Genomic DNA, 19,961 nt, shown 5'->3' with positions numbered 1-19,961 from the left:
GCTCGTGTAGTCAAATTATTGATTTTGAATAACGATTATTACGGAAGACAGCTTGAATTCGAATTCCTAATGCTACTATCAATACATCTAAGTCACATGACCCGGATCCTAATGTTTGAAATATTGTGTATTCGTCTAAAATCGCTGCGAAAAAGAATGGAAAGTTTTTCTAGCACATCATGTGTTGACAACGTAGAACAAGTTTCTGTGGTCACTACGATCTTAAAGGAGCATTTGGTAACTTATAAAAATATATTAGATAATAAGAAAAATATCGGCCACGCAGCGAAATTATTGGTAAGGGGATGGCGACAGTTATCGTATACAGATATCAGTTAGCATATTATGTAGTCGAATATTAATGGTTATGGAGTCAAATAGTCCGGATAAGCACAGGTCATATTCACACGTTACATGTATCCGTTTGGATACTGAAATTTAATCCGTTTTAATACTTGCACATTGAAATCTTTGATTTTTACATTAATTAATATATTATTCTTTTGCTTAATATTTACTTTTCGGTATTTTAATATTTGTCAATATAATAGAGTAAAATTTGAACTTTTCAGATGTTGTTACACTTGCCGATTTGTTTCTTAGTTTTGCTAATTTTCGCAGACTTTATTAGTAAGGGTTCACAATTTCAAGTAAGTATTGGCCGTCTCCTGACAGTATATTTTCACTCGATACGGCAAAATCCTCAAATACTGCTAAAATCACTACAGTTTCATTATCAGCTATTCAAAACATGTTTTATTTACAGGCATCCATTAATATGACAACTGAATTAGTACTTAATATCTTTTTATTTTGTATTCCGACTGCATTTGGAGAGTTAGCCAGCGCAGAAGCGAAAAAGATAAAAAATATACTGGCCAATCATTCTAGGATATGCAACAGTAAGTTTGTTAAGGCGCAAACGATATTTTAATCATCAAGTTTGTAAATACAAAAAGCAGCTAGGTCTTGAAAAACGGTTCAGAAAAAAATATATGACTTTCACTTGAATCCAACGTTTATGTGGAAAAGATAAAGGTTGTAAATTCTGAAGTCCATGATATTACAAATTCACTTCCTTTTTCAGACTATGAACTACGGAATACAATTTTGGATGGAATAAAATTCCTGGAACTTCGTCCAGTGAAGTTCACCGTCTGGCGCCTGTTCGCCGTCAACTCGTCGCTACTGCTGACTATCCTCAGCGTTTTTATCTCATACACGATTGTGGTTTTGCAATTCAATCAAGCGAAACCTTAAAATCCGTGAAAACGGTTATTCTTTTAATTATAATTAAAATATCCTTGTGTTTTTAATTTAGGGCAAATAACGACCATTAATTGAGTTGTACTAAAATACTTTGTATTGAATAATGTTGATGATAGATTTCAACCACTAAGCAAATAGTAGTTATTAGAATGTATCAGGAAAAACTATAATTACAGTGCAACTGAATATAATACTAAAATAGTTATTCTATATATCGATTGACAAAATTTTTTACCGATGGGCAATACACTATCTGTGTATCATGAAACATGACATAAATAATTTAAAAAAAAAGAAATTAGTACGAGACTGTCTTTACAAAGACTTGATTTCAGACACAACTTTGTTCCGTAATATATGCTCGGCCGGTGTATACAGTGTCTATGGTATTATCGTACTTAAAGCAGTGAATGTTGATTTGCATCAGGTCATTGATTGAACTCAGCATTGTGAAACACCAGAATTTATTATATTTAGGTGATACACATAGATTCAATAACCAACTAATTGCATTGTTCCTGGGAAAAGAAAGAAAGATCCTATAAAGGCATTCCTAGATTTGCGGATAATTGCAGTTTACAAGCAGCCAGATAATGGATAGGTTACCATGACAAGGGGGACAGATATCATACCTGATGTAAACGGTGGTACAAAGGAATGTTCCAATTTTTACCCCATATAGGAAAGAAAAGTAGTGCCTAGCTCCGAACAGCACAATTCTAACGTGAGGAATTTTGCGTGACGTGGCGTGACGAGAAGACTCAGAATTCAGCTGTAGCCCGAAGGTATAATAGCGCATGGCACTAAAACTAGGAAAATCAAGTAATATTATACCCAACGAATTCGAATTGATTTGCTTTTAATGACAAAAATTTAATGCAATTTTGTTTTATTGTGCGTATAAAATTTTATTTATATTGAATACTGTATACATAAATAGTGAGGTAAATGAAGTAAACATCACGTTATCATTGTCATTTTAAATTATTTATTAGGAGTACCCTACCTATTCGTTTATCTGGTGTGATAAATTTTGTAGCTTATGATGAGGTAATCTGAATTTATTTCTATGCTAATAACGCCTTGAATGTGATAATTAAGTATTATATATTTTAATATTTTATTTCTTATTAATATAGCTGATGACACAAGTGCGCCAAATAGAAAAAAATATATAATTTGCACCAATATGAAAGATTTCTTCAATTTAAGAAAAAGCTTAAAAAAGCGTCAAGAGTTGATAGTGTTCTGCTAATGGTACACTCTGCTAAAAAAATAAATAAAAATCGAGTAAAACTTTTAATAAGATCCCGAATGACATAGTAAATAGTTCAATAGTTTTTGTGTGAAGGAGTAACGAAGATCTATACAGCCATCCTCACTAGCTTTCGCATTTATAATATTAGAAGGATTTTAGTATTTCATGTTACTATCTTTAATGTATATTATACTTGTTAAAATAACTCTGTCTGTTACCTGGGTATTTTAGCCGAGGGATTAGATAAAATTTGGAATGGAAATAGTTTGAGTCTACGTATTTTGATGATGAATGAAGGACCAAGGCTACGTATTTTTTCATTATATCCCTCAAGGCCCTAAACAGGATGGATTCGTGTTTACTATCTTATTGCACATTAAAATATAGGTAAAATTTTATAAATTTCGCGTGGGTCAAGTCGCAGGTGAACCTGCTAACTTGCAAGCGAATTTATAATTAGTTTATATTTTATTTTGTTTTCAGATTCTAGTATTCATAGCTTGCTTGCGTAAACATTAATAAACTTTTAAAAACATGATTTTCCAAATCTGTTATTCCATCACTACCAATCGCGTTTATTTTTGTAAAAGTAATCAGTTTAACACTTATGCTATTTGTAAATGTATTCAAATGTAATATTTTAATAATTAACTAGTACCTATCTACATTTAGCATTCATCCATCGAATAGATTGCTTTATTTTTTATACGAAACTACTTTAATTTTAAATATTAATTTAAGTAAGTGTAACTTTCAGTGTTATTTGTATATAAAGTTTATAATATTAATCATCGCCTGAAAGATTGAATCAAATTAAGTTATTGCGTCATTACAGACAAACACTGAAGTATAACACTACTGGCAGTCTTTCCACCATTCCACGCGGATATAATTTGTACTATTTTTAATTCTCATGGATAATCAGTTAAAGAGTTAATTTTTATAAAAATACATGGGCATATAATATAAATAATATAATGTCGTGACTGTAAGTTGGTTGTATGATATTGACAGTTGAAATGAACAATAAATTGTGTTGATAGATATTCATGACAATAAAAGGGCCGGTTTTGTCATTATTAACATTGTCGTATCAGAACTAGTGGTCCGAGAGGTTTTCCCACAATGGATATTCAAATCTCTGACACGTTGCCGGAGAAACATTACACTATGATAAATATAATCATGTACACTCGTCTGCTTTTTGGATTATATTCGAAAGTCCACAAGTGTTTAGCCTTTACTGTTATCGCTAAGATCTATTGTTTTACTTTTGCAATCATACTAACGTATTTATGTGATCATATGTATTTATTATTAAAGCAAAATTACCTAAATATGCCGCTTATCTTAAACCTTGTACCTTTTATTTTCACAAATTTAGTATCAGTTCTAACCGACGGCGAATATTTTTTCGACTACATGGAAGGAATAGGCAAAATACATAACTCAACGTTTGTCGAAGAAGAAAATTTTAAAGTTCTCTTTTCATTTGTCACGTTCACATTTGTTATTTTATTTCGTATCGTACGGACAACATTATTAATCACTTTTCCAAACGAGTTTGTCAACCGTCTGATTTGGGGCTTTCTACTAATGTTAACGTCGCTAAATTTGAGTCATATCACCGCCATCTTAATGTTCGAAATATTGTGGATTCGTATGAGGTTATTAAGGAGAACAATGGATAGTTTTTCTGTTGTATCACACAGCGGCAATGAAGAACACGACGCGAAGCTTGCCAACGCTCTAGTCGATCATTTGAGCGCTTATAAAAACATATTAGATAACAACAAGAATATCGGCCCGAAATTTTTGGTAAGGAAGATAGCTTTTATCCAATTTTATCGAATTAAAACCGGCAGAATGAATTCGTGTAATGCTAAAAAGTGTTATGCGTCACTATATATACTTCAGGCTCACCTGATGGAAAGTGAATGCCACCATCTATGGACGTTTTTAAAAATCAATAACTTGGTTTTGAGCTTTCTTTTAACGTGAAAAACTTGGGTCCGTTTTGGGTCTAATAGTCAAACCCTTGAATCTGAGATTCAGCTTAGTAATGACTCGATTTCTGACATTTAATTAAAACACGCATCATAATAGCTTATCAACGGAAGTCCCTTCTCATTCAACGAGTGACTTCGTAAAGAATAACACAGCAGGTCACGTCATACGTCACGGATACACTTGCTCCTGCTAAAATATTCTATTTAAATTATTTAAAAGAGGAAAAAGTTGTGATAGTCTAACTAAATGTGTAAATTGCAAAAGGACACTCTGTGGTAAATGTTGTCTCGTCATCAATTACACAAATTATCGATAAATTAGTGATAAAAGTTAAATCTTATAACTGAACTCAAGATCTAGTGATACCAAAACAAAATAAGTGACTGTATATAATCACTAACATGTATTTGTGAAGTGCAATAAAACATATAAACAATAACAGACAGTAACGAACCGCTACAATGAAGCAATAAATTTATAAAATTTCAATCTTCCTTAATAGTGTTTAAGTGCCGGTAGTGTAAAAATAAAACAATATCATTGCAAAGCAACAAACAAAAGGCATTCTTATCAATTCGCATAACAGCCAATATATGAGTAACTATTTGACGAAACATAATCAGCGAACGCTGGCGTCTTGGTATGAAGCATTGAATTCACATGTAATAGATCACGGTTCGCGCCTCATCAAACCCATGTTTATTAAGGTATTTTATTTTTGTTTTTCTTTTCGGTACAACTATAAAAATAAACTATGGCCGATCAAGCAAAAAATGCACTTAATAAAAATAAGTTCGAGTGCTGTAACCGCCTAACAAATTCAAATGAAATCTTAAAATGCCAACTGTGTAAGAAGAGGTACCACTATACCGGTATATAACGGTTATTACTACTACACTGTATAAAAATTTATCTGAAGATTTCAAATCTACATGGCTTTGCCCATCATGTAATAGACCTCGTCCTGGAACTGATAACACCAGCACACCCGTGAGATCTTTCCCAGATAATAATCAAGAACTTCAAAATAATATCACCCTTAGACGAAAACAGGAAACACATGATTCAAATGATGGCGAATCACACTCCCTGACACTTGCTGATGTTCGCAGAGCTATTAGGGAAGAACTAGTCAATACTTTAGAAAATTTTAAAACTAATATAATGTCTCAACTGAACATTAAAACTAAAGAAGTGCTAGATCAATTGGTGCAAGTTACAGACTCGATGAACTTTATAGAACAACAATACGAAGACTTAAAGAAGGAAATATCAGCGAAGGAAAAGGTTATTCAGACATTGGAGACCGAGTGCAAGAATTTACAAACATCGGTGAATGAATTAGGAGCACGTTTGGTAAAGATAGAACAACATTCACGCTCGATGAATGTAGAAATCCACTGCGTACCTGAGCACAAGAATGAAAACCTGATGACTCTTGTAAAGCAAATAGCAATAACCACAAACTATAAATTGAATGAGTCCGATATACACTACTGCACGAGAGTCGCAAAGCTTCAGAATAACAGTCCGAGGCCACGTTCTATTTTAATTAAGTTTAGCAGTCCAAGAATCCGGGATGAGTTCCTAGCAGCATCTATTAACTTCAACAAAAAAGCGAAAAACAACTCCGAAAAAATGAATACCAACCATATTGGAATACGAGGCGATCCGAAGCCAATCTACGTGGTTGAGCATCTCTCTCCGACGCAGAAATCTCTCCATGCAGCAGCACGGTTAAAAGCCAAAGAATTAAAGTACCGATTTGTTTGGGTCAGAGGAGGCAATATCTACATGCGGAAAACTGAAACATCCGAATACAAATTCATAAGGAACATTGAAACACTGTCCACATTGATTTAAGTGCCCTTTTGTATATGCAACACACTGTATTAAAGACATGTTTATAATAATTTATCTATTAAAATTCGATTCTATATCAATTTATTACCAAAATGTTAGAGGTTTAAGGTTAAGTATTAATGAGGTACGTCAAGAAATACTAGCGATGAATTATGATATTATAATATTTACTGAAACATGGTTAAATAGCAGTCTATTCACGGGAGAACTTTTTGATGACAATTACATCGTATACAGACGTGACCGCGAAAGCTCTGCCCTAAGCAAACATAAAAAGACAGGTGGAGGTGTCTTAATAGCTATATCTAAGATGTTCACGTCACAAAGGATACTTGAATGGGAAAGTGACTGTGAAGATATTTGGTTAACCGTAGATTTAAAGCCAGTAATTATTAATATCTGTGCAGTATATTTACCACCACCTATTAAACGTGAGTTGCTGGACGCATTCACAAAAAATACAAACAAAGTTTTCCAGGATTACTGTCACAGTCATGAATGCACACTTATTGTTGGGGATTTTAACCTAAGCGATGTTTATTGGAATGTTTCTAAAGAAGATTCTTTTGCTATACCCGACAACTATAACAATTGTCATATCAAGAGCTTCTTAATTGATTTTATATCATTGAATAATTTTAACCAATGTAACCTAATATATAATTCCAAAAATAAAATTCTAGATTTAGTACTATGTAGTCAAGACGTTACAGTCTCGAATAGTTACAATCCTTTAAAAAAGACAATAGATGTTTTACACCCACCACTTGATATTAATTAATATTCAATTACCTAAAAAAACAAAAAACATTAATAAAAATGCAAACCACTGAACCGAATTTGAAAAAAAATTGTATGAAGCAAATTTCAACTCCAAGGAAGGCTGGGCTGGCTCCATAGGCTACATTTTTTGCCTAACACATGCCTATCAAAACGCGAGCAAAGCCGCGGGCGCGAAGTTAATTACATTCTATGGACTGTTTGTTACACAAGGTTTCATTTATGTATTATTAAAATCGTTAGGCTATTTTTTTATCTGTATGTGGTACTTAATTTAAATAAATATTCATATATATAGTGAGATAAATACTTCTTCTTGTGTCTTATGACAGTGTTCCACCATTAGAACTATCAAAACTCCCTTAATAAAGGCCCAAATTAAAGTCACTCCTAAATTTTCAAATTTTCCGTACGTCCAGTCACCTGCAACAAATAAAATGCATTAATACACTTGAAACTAGTTTAACTTGATATAAGCTCAGATAACATTTCATTCAAATGATTTTCTTCATTCGATTTCGCAAAATAAAACAAACAATGAGAACGTTGTTGATCAATATCAAGCTTGTTTTGGATGATAATTAGATTGTTGAATATCTTTCCAGAGTTTTTAGTACGGGTGGTGAGGAAGCAAAAGACTGGCGAGTCTGCTAGTGCTTGAAAATGTACTGACTGCACGTCACATCCGCACCATCACACACGTCGAATCTAAACAAGCAAGCATTTTTGCTTGGCATTAAATTCGATAACTACGTGCTCAGCTCGCCAAAATTAGAATCATATCATATCCGAAAGTACAACATTATAAGCTCCTGTATAATATATTAAATTAAGGCCGAACATTCACCTTCCGACGAGCCTAGCAGGTTTAGTTATAATTTATTTTAAAGTAATAATATATCCTTGTAGACTAGTCAGGCCAGGTATTACTTGGTATCGATTTAGTGCAGCCATATATTTACATAATTTACTTGTTTAAATAACTTGATTTTTATGATAGAACACGCATTAGTAACCTAATGATAACCTTATATGATACACTTTTAATATGACAAAGTTAGGTACCTTCACGAATGTGCTACACATTTTTAGAAATATATTAATTATATTTTAGTACACTGTTAGGTTAGTTATTATCTGGAATCGATTTAGTACAGTCATATATTTATATAATTTGCTTACTTTTATTCCGTGATTTTTATGATAAAAATCGCATTAGTAACTTAGTACTAAGTAACATACTTATAAAAATACATGACTATATTTTTTAAATGTTGAAAAAGAGTAACTACTGAATTTCTTGCCGGTTCTCCTCGGTAGACTATACTTTCCGAACCGGTGGTAGCTTCACTTAATCGTTAAATGACGATTCTAAAGTCCTTGTAAAAGCCTACTTGAATAAAGTTTATTTTGATTGGATTTAATTAATTTTATTTGTTATTTTTATTTTGTTCATTTGCTTAAGAATTCTTTCGAAGGAGAAAATTTAATTTCTAGCTATAGCGCAGCGAACTTCACAATAACAACGGGATATTTTGTCTGCTGGTTCTGTGGTAACAATGGAAGTTCCACGTCGATTAATTTTAATATTTTTTTATAAAGAATCTTTATTTATCCTAGAAATATTCACTTCACTGGGCATTAGTCGCAACAATTTTTTTACAACAATGTACAAATTACAAAGGCACAAATGAACAAATATGTGAGTTCTAAAAAAATTCTTAAAAGTCATTTAATTTAATATTCGTCATCTATTTTATCTTCTTTGATGATGTTCTCGACAGGCTATAGATTGTTCATGACATCCATAAACTTGTTTTCAAGATCACATCTTCTTCCTTTAATTGAAATTTCAATTCAATGAATTTCTAGTTGACTGCACACCTTGAGAATGAGATGATTGCCTCCAGGCTTTTTTCGCCGGTTCTTCTCAAGTCCAAGGTGTTAAATTTCGAACTGGTGGTAGATTTTTGACTATCAATGAGCAAGTGTAAATAAACACTTTTATTTTTAATAAAGACTTTGACTTTGATTATAAATAGACCGAAAAAGAGAGCAGTCATTTGTAAAATAAAAATAGATTCAATATCTGCAGCGTTACCCCAAAGTAATAAGCCATATGATATAAAACTGAAAAAAAAAACAAAATACTCTAAACAATGTCGATATCGATTGTCTAACTTTTCTGATCGCGTGTGCTGCGGAGTTGAGAATTACTCTCAAGGACGGTAAATGATCACTCCACTGAAGACTGGAATCCAATAATATTCCTAAAACGATTGCGGGTTCAAACCCAGACATGGACAACTGAATATTTATGAGATTAATTTGTATTTATAATTCATCTCGTGCTCGGCGGTGAAGGAAAACATCGTGACAAAACCTGCATGTATCTGATTTCATAGAAATTGTGCCACATGTGAATTATACCCACCCACATTGGAACAGCGTGGTGGAATATGTTCCGAACCTTCTCCTCAACGGGAGAGGAGGCCTTAGCCCAGCACTTGGTAATTTGCAGGCTGTTGTTGTTGTACTTAATAATAAAAGCTGTGTCTTCAGCTTCAGCAACAGCCCTTTGACTTTTTTTTTATTTATTTTTTTATTGAATAATTAACATAAGAATTAACAACATTAAATGCTTAAATATATATATACAAATATGAACTAAAACTAGTTACTGTATAAATCTTGACCGCGTGGAATGGTGGCAAGAATGCTAGCAGCATTTCCCCGTTGAATCGCAATTCCGATCCTCTGGGCAAAAAACGAACCAGCCCTCCTGTCACCAGTGGAGGCAATGAGGCGAGGTGTTATACTTTTGATGAAGCTTTTTGCACCACTACTCCAAGGGCCAAGCGTTTCGACAGCAAATGGAACAAAAAAAGTAATTAGACATAATACACGAATATTTAGTTATTTTTTTGGCTTCAGCTTTTTCCGCTGCGGCACCGGCTCTTAACATTGTTTCTCGGATAAGAGATGGGGCCAACGTGTCAACACATGTAGCGTCCCACACAAGGGCCCGACCTCGTACCCAGGGAACCAATGTTAATCCATCAGGTCTCTTACCATCATCACGACTAATTCCACGAGGCTCAGTAAGAGCAGGAACGTCGATGGTGGCAAGAGCCCTTTTTATTATGTCATTAAGAGAACCCTTTGACTTATATGATATACAGCATATGCGATGTGGTTAAAAATTATGTTAATCAAAACATGAGTGTTCTCTAAGGGGTTCCCTTAGGGTTGAGGATTGAAAGGGTCGGGTACGGTCACATTTCAGTAGCGTTAATACAGGCGCAACAAACATTCTGGTCACCAGAGATAATAATAACCACTTTATGTGGGGTAACCCGTAAGAACATTTTTCAGGGAGAGAAAAAGATGTTTATAGTTTTTCTAAGATTGTATTAGATGTTAGAAGTGCACAAAGTCAATTTATTTGTTGAATCAATCATTTTAAAGTATACAAAGACGCAAAATTTATGAACTATAAGCGTTTAGAGTGCTACACTACGGTGGAAAATTGTGATAATATTAATAAAAACATAGTTATGGCGCTTAAAACCTGAAACAGTAAAAAACAATTATTTTAAAATCATATCTCGAAAAAAAGACAGTAATTTACATTGCTACAATAGATGGTACTATTTACCAACTGTCATGTCAACTAAAAGAAAAACAAAGTCATAAAAATGCAGCTAAAACTAAGCCTAGTTGTTCTCATTTCTGGGAGACTTAAGCCTTGCCGAGACTGTTTGATATTTTTACGTATAAGGGCTAGGCTATGTTAAGATAAATAACAAAATTATGCAGACATTTTTAAATTTGCCGTTTCGTAAATTCAAATTGTTTATTGTTACAGTTCATATCACCAGTTTCGCTGCCTGCAATGGTTTCTATTCACATCACATTTGGACAATTTATGCATTTCGATTGTGGCAGTACGAAGTTTGCCGGGTCAGCTAGTCGTTTATAAAAAAAATACATTGGTAAAAAAGGCATATTATTCGATACAAGATTTTATAGATATTATGGATTTTATAGATAATAAAGCGTGGAATTAGTACCTGTTGACTTCCAAGCAGGATATATTAATTTAAATAATTGTATTTAACTAACTTGACTTTGTATTTTTTAAATGTTGAAAAAGAGTAACTACTAAGTTTCTTTGATGGTTCTTCTCGGCAGAATCTACTTTCCGAACCGATGGTAGCTTAATTGTAAAATGACGATTCAAAAGTGCTTGTAAAAGCCTACTTGAATAAAGTTTATTTTGATTTTGATTTAAATTTAAAAAAAAATAAAAAACAATATTTCTTGCTATATATTTAAAAAACACAGCTACCTTCAATGAGTGAATAAATTAATGAATTTATAGTCAGCGTCACCTGGTATGTATGGGAATTCTAACGGTAACTCTCAAATCCAAATTAGTTCAGTCATTTTAGAGGTGTGATAAAATAAAGAAACTGAACTACATACTAATATATTTAGTTCAGTTTCTTTATTTTATCAAAATATCATACATATCAAAAATCAACACTTCTTTTTTGGGCAATCGTGTAACTATATGGTATGTTACTTCACTTGTTCACATCAGGCCGTATAGACTGATTGCCAACACAGTCATAAAAACATTGCAATACAAACCACAAAATGGATATGTTGAAAACGCCGAGCGGTGAAAAAGTGGGCTTGTTGAATGTAACGTGATAGATGAAGTTGTTCAGATCATCCGAGTGTGGCTCTTTACTGACGCAAATAAGTTGACTAACTTGTTGTTGTACGTGCTGTAACTATGTCACACTATGCTGTAACTTTGTCACACTAAATGTAGCCCAAGCGTCACATTCTTTTCAGTTCATATCTCTCGATACATAAGCTCGTACATTTATCTTTCCGTTTCTTTCACAGCTTGATTTTGATATTACATCTACACGAATATGTGAAAGTAATTCTATCTGTTTGTCTGTCTGTTGCTATTTCACAGCCAAACCACTGAACCGAATTGGATGAGCTATGGTATGGAGTAACTTGAACCCCAAAAAAGGACGTAAGCCAACTTCTTTAAATATCACCTGATGACTGACCCTTAAAAATCGGATGACACCTAGTATCATGCAAAGTTTCCGTGAAGTATTGACAGAATTTGAAATATCGTGAGGAAGCCTCGTGGTTGATAAAAATCGGTCACGTGTATTCCGTATTTGAGCAACGTGACAGACTATGCTCCGAACCCAAGTATTCTCCTCAAAAGGTGGAGATGACCCTTGTGTCCAGCTTTGGGATATTAACAAGCTTTATAATTTGGCAAGGCCACTCGAGGAGATGACTAACCTTCAGATTTCAACGATTCAATTGAATATTTCTGAATTCTGTTTTGATAAAACTCTCATTTCAAAATATTTTCATTTCCGAACAGCTTGTGATTTATCGCTGTGACCAGAAAGAAGTAAGTGTAATGCTTTTATAATGAGTTAATCAATTTATAATTGTACTACCAATCACAATGAAACAAGCAAAGTGATAAATAAATAAGCTTTATAATAAAACATTTCAACAACAACACTTACTGCACTTCGAATCCGGTGATACGACTCAATGAGCAAGATCATTCTTGTATATTTAAAAATCAATCTAAAGATCTGTACTATGTTTATAGTCCTGTCATCTATGGACAAATCTGTTTGAAACAGAATAACATCAAATAATAATGTATCTGTGTCATGCAGTTACGTAATGGTAGGGAAGGCGAGGAATTTGCAGTTTCTCGAGCATCATGGAAACTTATTGAATTCGAAAGTTAATGCTAAAAGTTTATTACAGAGCGGGTAATCATTGTTAAAAATGTAAATCAGTTGTATAAAGGTACTCGAGCGTGTCGGCCATTAATAGTATAAACGCGCTTTAAATTTCTGACAATCACCATAAATACTAATCTGACGATTACGTCTAGAGGGCTGTATAAAATAAACGGTTGAAATTAAAAACAAAAACGTTACTCGAGTGTGTCAGAAATTCATGGTATATATTGAACTCTCAAAAGTGTCGTATTAAAATTTCTGACGATTTGTATGCGGCATATAGGAATATTTTTTTAGAACCAAATGTTACGGCATTGCAATTGGTTCAGAGGCTCCGGACCAGAGGACCAGTTGCTTGTGAGTGACCAAACTGTAAGGAGAAGGCTGCATGAAGTTAACCTTCATGCTCGCAGACAGGTTTGTACTCCAGCACTATGCCGAGGAAATCATGGGCGACGAGAGTGAGTTCGTGTAAATTTGTGATAGCCGTCTGCAACATCTTCAGAAAGTCCAATCATACTACTAAATCGAGATAATTATTATGCAATTCATAAGTGTAAGTAAACATTGTTTATGTTACAAGTGTAATAATAATGACATTTCGAGACGACGTAGAAACCCACGTCTAGTTGATATTGAAAATAGCTACTCCACCTTTAAAATGAACATTAGACAAAATTTCTTCCAAAATAAATCTTTTTAAAACCATCTCTTTTTTGAGAAGTTTATGAGATTGATCATAATGACAAATATAATCGCCAGTTAAATTCACTTGTTTTAAATATTTTTATCGCTAGCAAACGTAATTAATATCATAATCTATATATATAAAAATAAGTTGCTGTTCGTTAGTCTCGCTAAAACTCCAGAACGGCTGGACCGATTTGGCTAATTTTGGTCTTGAATTATTGGTGGAAGTCCAGGGAAGGTTTAGAAGGTGAGAAAGTATGATAAAAATTCTAGGAATATAATAAAAAAAAATCTTTGATTTTCCTTAGAAATAGATTTATTAGAGAATTACCATTGATTTTCTATGATTATCGATGTTAGATAATAAAACATTGATGTTTTAAAATTGATTTTGCATTATTTAAAACATCGTTAAGTTTATTTTTCGAATCTATTTCTACAAAAATAAGGCATTTTTCGATGTCACTTTATAACTCAAGAACGGGCTCAAATATCCAAACTAAATTTTCAGAGATTGTTTGGACTATTTAGTAGATGGTTTATGTGAAGTTTGCTCAAAATCGGTCGAGTGGTTCTTCATTTATCACATTTTTTGTAACAAATGAATTCAATAAATGGCGGGTCATTTTGTTAATGAAGATTTTTCAGACGAGGAATTGTGCTGTTACATTAAAAGTAAGTATTAATAAAAAAATGAGTATACTCATCCACCAGTTTCAATAGGTAATACGTTTTATTTCAATTTATTATTTAAAAGTACAGTGTTTGCATTTATTTTCATGTCTAAATATACAGAATAAAGTTACTGCCATGAATTTTTATTCATATCGATTGATGGTTCGTCCACTAGCACAAAATTATATCTTGAGATGTGGTAAACTATATCATCAGTACATCGTTGATACGTATGCTACAATAGAAACTGAACGTTTTAATTTTTTTCGTTTCAACCAAGCAAAATTAAGATCCGAAGAATATATTCAATTGCAAGATGCGATAGCAAATGATGCTAATACAAATGACATCGGGCGATTGACTATATTGCCATCTTCGTTTATTGGTTGCCCACGGCATATGAGCGAATATGCACAAGACGTAATTTCTTATGTACGAAAAATGGTTGATCGGATCTATTCATTACATTTACATGTAATCCGCAGTGGGATGATATTAAAAACAATTTATTTGAAGAACAGTCGACAACTGACCGTCAGGACATTACAGCACGTGTTTTTCGGGAAAAATTTAAAGCACTTATAAAAATAATGTATATTTGGAGAGGTGCGTTGCCATATTTACTCCATTGAATGGCAAAAAAGGGGACTGCCACATGCACATATATTAATTTGGCTGGTACATAAAATTATTCCGGATCAAATCGATAACGTTATATCAGCTGAAATTCCGAGTTATTTCACGTTGTCGTTAAAAATATGATACATGGTCAATGCGGTGAGCTACATATGAGTTCGTTATATCTATTTCTCCATTTTAATAATTTCTTCCAGTCGCAAAAAAACACCGATGTTATCGATTTACATCGATGTTTAGAGCTTCATATACATCAAGTATCAATGTTCGGTATTGATGTCATTATCAACGCCATAATCATGCTTTTGTAACATGGGTTATCCCTAATTTGTCAAACATTTGATGTTGTCCCCGTTATGCAGAAATCAAATTGAAAGAATAGTTAGTTATATCTTCATAAGTACATGTTTAGGAGGTACAAAAATAACCTTAATTTTAACTAACTTCAGTTGTTTACCGTCTACAGATCAATTTTAAGTACATAGATTGTTTGATAAATCTTAAGTTTTGTCACATATTACATTTATTAACGCCAACATAGGAGTTTCCCTGTTTCGCGCATGGACATGGATACGTCGCGTGTTCGTGCGCCGGAAAACCTTCATTTTTTGTTTATTTACGCACCACAAAACAAAAAATATAGTTTATCAGTCAGCTTTAAATTGATTAACAGAGTGTATTATTACTACTGTTTGTGTGTGTGTGTGTATGTCAACATTAAATTGAAAACTTTTAATTAGCCAGTATTTTAGACAAACTTTGTTTTGTAAGTATCTAATTGTTGTGATGTGGCTATTTTTGAGCAATATAGATTATTTCGTAAGTATTTCGTAAGTAGAGTCTTCAGCTTCAATGCGCAGAACTAAAGCAAATTTGAGCAATAAAATAGTTTCGAAAAGAATACTTATTCGGTTATTCAATTTAAACCCGAATAAGTATTCTTTTTCATAAAAACATAAAACATCCCGTTCAAAAAAATATCCCGTAACAAAAAAATTAACATTTTGATAATAAGTCGGAATGCGGACAGTTGACCCACATTGTGGGTAAGTGTGCAGACATCCGTGGGGTAAGTAAACGCAAAAGGTTAAAAAGCGCAATCTATAACTAATCAACTTTTAACAGAGAAATTAAACAGATTATCCAAAACAATATTTTATCCACTATACATTACAAAAACCCTGCTGAAGATCTATTGTCCCATATCCCTACTGAGCCACGTCTATAAGCTGTTTATAAGAGTGATCACGAACCGTCTTGCCCGAAGATTCGACGAAATCCAACCCCCGGAACAGGCCGGGTTTCGGACCGGATACGGCACCATAGACCACATCCATACAGTATGGTAGATTATACAGAAGTTCCATGAGTATAATCGGCCCCTGTGTCATGCATTCATGGTCTATGAGTAAGCCTTTGACTCGGTTAAAATCTGGGCTGTTCTGGAGTTCCTGCAACGTTGCCAAGTTGATTAGTGACACATCCAAGTGATGAGATGTCTCTACGAAGCTGCGACCATCCGTTCGAGTACAGAATCAGGAAACAAATCCCATACCATTGCATCGAGGAGTGAGACAAGGGGACGTTATTTCCCCCAAATTGTTCACTAATGCAATGGAGCATATGTTCAAGACGTTGAACTGGAAAGGACGTGGCATCAATATCAGTGGCGAATACATCTCTCACTTGAGATTCGCAGACGACATCGTCATCGTGGCAGAAACGCTGTAGGACCTACAACAAATGCTGAACGAGCTAGCTGATTCTTCTATGCGTATCGGCCTACGGATAAACTTGGATAAACCAAGATCATATTCAATGAACCGTCCTCGAAGTTGTTCAAAGATATGTATGTCTACCTCGGGCAGACTTTGCGATTAGTTGGAAACAACCTTGAGGACGAGGTGAATAGAAGAATTCAGTTGGGTTGGGCAGTGTTTGGGGAGTTCCGTAGAATCTTTACATTGTCGATCCCACAGTGTCTTAAGACGAAAGTCTTCAACCAGTGCTTCCTACCCGCCATGACATACGAGCCGAAACGTGGACACTCACGACAAGGCTGGTCCACCAGCTTAAAGTCGTTCAGCTTGCTATGGAAAGGCTTATGCTCGGCGTTACTCTGAGGGATCGCATAAGAAATGAGGTGATCCGTCAAAAAATCAAAGTCATCGACATAACCCACCGGATGAGTAAGTTGAAGTGGCAGTGAGCTGGCCATATTTGTCGTAGAACCGATAACCGTTGGGGAGAACGAGTTCTAGAGTGGAGACCGAAGAATGTATATTTGATAAACGAAAGAATAAGTTATCGTAATTACAGAACAGTTTGAGACGTATCAGTGTTTTCCAAAACACTAAAAATTTGAAAGTAAATCAACGAAAATACTAACAAACAACACATAGTGCGGCGCGCAGGCATGTCGCACCTGATTTACCATTTAGGTCCCACTGACTGGTCGAAACAAACCCCTTGCCTCCCGCACCTTATTCCGGATATACAGGCAGTACGCTCGCTTATCCACTGCGCTCGGTCACTCCCTATGACTGTATACACCATTATAAAACTTGACCACCTATATTTTATTTGTGTTGTATTCAGTGAAATTATATTGATTGGTATTGTAAATGAGTTTCAAATTAAAACTTATGGTATAGCCAGCTTATACTTAATGGTTTTGCAAATTTTATGTTGTAAGGACTTAATCATAGCACCATGGCAATTTATCACGCAACCTCCATGATCCCGTGTCATTGAAAATATAGAAAAGATTATTGACAGTGTCGTTTTTAATGTAAGTATCAATTGTTTATTGTTACAGTTCATATCACCAGTTTCGCTGCCTGCAATGGTTTCTATGCACATCACATTTGGACAATTTATGCATTTCGATTATGGCAGTACGAAGTTTGCCGGGTCAGCTAGTTAATAAATAAAAAAAATAACAAAAAGAAAAACCGACTTCAAACAAAACACTATTTTAAAACAAATGTAATATACATTAAGAAGTAATAAAAATGATTGCGTATTCAATATATTTTTAGAGTCCTTCTAAGTTGTACTTCTTGTAAATGAAATGAAAAATATTAGACTACTTAAAATTCGATTAACGATTATATAATTTAGTTACAATTATTGTTATATTTGGAAGCGAGCTTGGTTTTTATTGAATACCGATCGTTGTTTTAGTAACATCATTAGCTATTTCGCTCGGATTTTTCTTCAAACACCTCTTCAACGTGCTGCTGTGTTTGCAATTTGTATTCATCGTGTGCTCGGTGAACGATACACTTCGAACGCTGAATAAGTGACTACGCAGTCTGATCTTCAAACTACAGCTTTACGGTCGTACTTTTAGTATTTTTTTTTTTTGTAAATAGTTTTTACTAATATTCAAATCAAATCAATTTCAAATCAATTTTATTCAAGTAAACTTCACAATGAAGCGTTTTTAATCGTCAATAATTAAATACTAACACCGTTTCGTAAGAAACGGCAAGAAACTCGCATAGTTGATCTTTTCAAATAAACAAATTTACAATGCTGGTATTTACAGAAATTGGTGTCCTATAAGGGAACCTGAGCCTAACTCCAGGCGTTTTTTCCTAAAAAGTACTCTTTAATGAATAATGAATAGTGTAGATTAAAAGTCTCCAGCATTTTATTCAGAAATTATTTCTTGAGTTTAGGTAAATCGAATCTTTGAAATGTGCCGACGAAATCGAGACCCAAACCTCTAGTAACATCGGATAATAGATTTAATTAAAAAGATATATATAATTAGGTGTAACATTGTACAGCTAGAGTTAGAAAACCTTCGTCAGTTTTCAAATTCATTCCTTTGTCAGTTCGTAAACTTCTAGTACCTTTTGAAACTAAAACACTAAACAGACAGTTGCATATAAAATTAAACAGTAGGTACAGTAGGTACTCATTGCTAGACGTGACTTACAATGGCATTGCGACGCAATATGTCGTTCTCAATCGATAAAGCAGATTATCGCTCAAACTGAGCACACGAAAATAGATCTTAAGGTGACGAACCTTTTTTACCCTGACTGTCCATACTAAACACATACATGCATAGGTACTATTGTAAATATTAATAATGAGATTGTAAATATAATTACTTTTGAACAGATGCAATGAAAACAAAGAATATAGCAAACGCCCACACAACGATCCGTCGTCTGTATCGCGCGCACGTGTCCATATGCGAGGTGGTGAGGAGTATCGACGAGGGCGAGGGGGCCTTGGTGGCGATCTTACTGCTCTCCAAGATATTGGAATGCACGGACACTTTTTATCATTTCACGTCAATGTCTTATTCGTTCTTAGGTAGGCGATTATGTAAATAAAATTTTCATGTATAATATGTAAATGTTATCTGAACTTATATCAAGTTAAACTAGTTTCAAGTGTATTAATGCATTTTATTTGTTGCAGGTGACTGGACGTACGGAAAATTTGAAAATTTAGGAGTGAGTTTAATTTGGGCCTTTATTAAGGGAGTTTTGATATTTCTAATGGTGGAACACTGTCATAAAACACAAGAAGAAGTATTTATCTCAGTATATATATGAATATTTATTTAAATTAAGTACCACATACAGATAAAAGAATAGCCTAACGATTTTAATAATACATAAATGAAACCTTGTGTAACAAACAGTCCATAGAATGTAATTAACTTCGCGCCCGCGGCTTTGCTCGCGTTTTGATAGGCATGTGTTAGGCAAAAAATGTAGCCTATGGAGCCAGCCCAGCCTTCCTTGGAGTTGAAATTTGCTTCATACAATTTTTTTTCAAATTCGGTTCAGTGGTTTGGTAGTGAAAGAGCGAAAGACAGACAGGGTACTATCATATTTATAAAATTAATTTAGATTAAAACTAATTATTTTAATTATCAGTCTACCCGTGACCACGAACACTGCAAAGTGCTCGAAACGTCGGGATGTTTAAAAATAATTAAT

At 33.9% G+C, this 19,961-nt stretch overlaps 1 protein-coding gene across 1 annotated transcript; it reads left to right on the top strand.

Annotated features, from left to right (window-relative positions):
* Nucleotides 1–4,210: 4,210 nt before the first annotated feature.
* LOC124533059 lies at nucleotides 4,211–6,400 on the top strand. Its single transcript, XM_047108227.1, has 3 exons — nucleotides 4,211–4,345; nucleotides 5,161–5,212; nucleotides 5,457–6,400. The coding sequence occupies exons 1-3, from the start codon at nucleotides 4,211–4,213 to the stop codon at nucleotides 6,398–6,400; spliced, it is 1,131 nt and encodes a 376-aa protein (XP_046964183.1).
* Nucleotides 6,401–19,961: the final 13,561 nt, after the last annotated feature.

This window comes from Vanessa cardui, chromosome 10 (assembly GCF_905220365.1).
Source record: "Vanessa cardui chromosome 10, ilVanCard2.1, whole genome shotgun sequence".
NCBI lineage: Eukaryota > Metazoa > Arthropoda > Insecta > Lepidoptera > Nymphalidae > Vanessa > Vanessa cardui.
This window is presented reverse-complemented; position numbering and strand designations above follow the sequence as displayed.

Coding starts and splice junctions, on each gene's coding strand:
- LOC124533059 (XM_047108227.1), top strand. CDS start 4,211: ATGGATAGTTTTTCTGTTGTATCACACAGCGGCAATGAAGAACACGAC. Junction 4,346..5,160: donor ATATCGGCCCGAAATTTTTG/GTAAGGAAGATA, acceptor AAACATAATCAG/CGAACGCTGGCGTCTTGGTA. Junction 5,213..5,456: donor TTCACATGTAATAGATCACG/GTTCGCGCCTCA, acceptor ATTTATCTGAAG/ATTTCAAATCTACATGGCTT.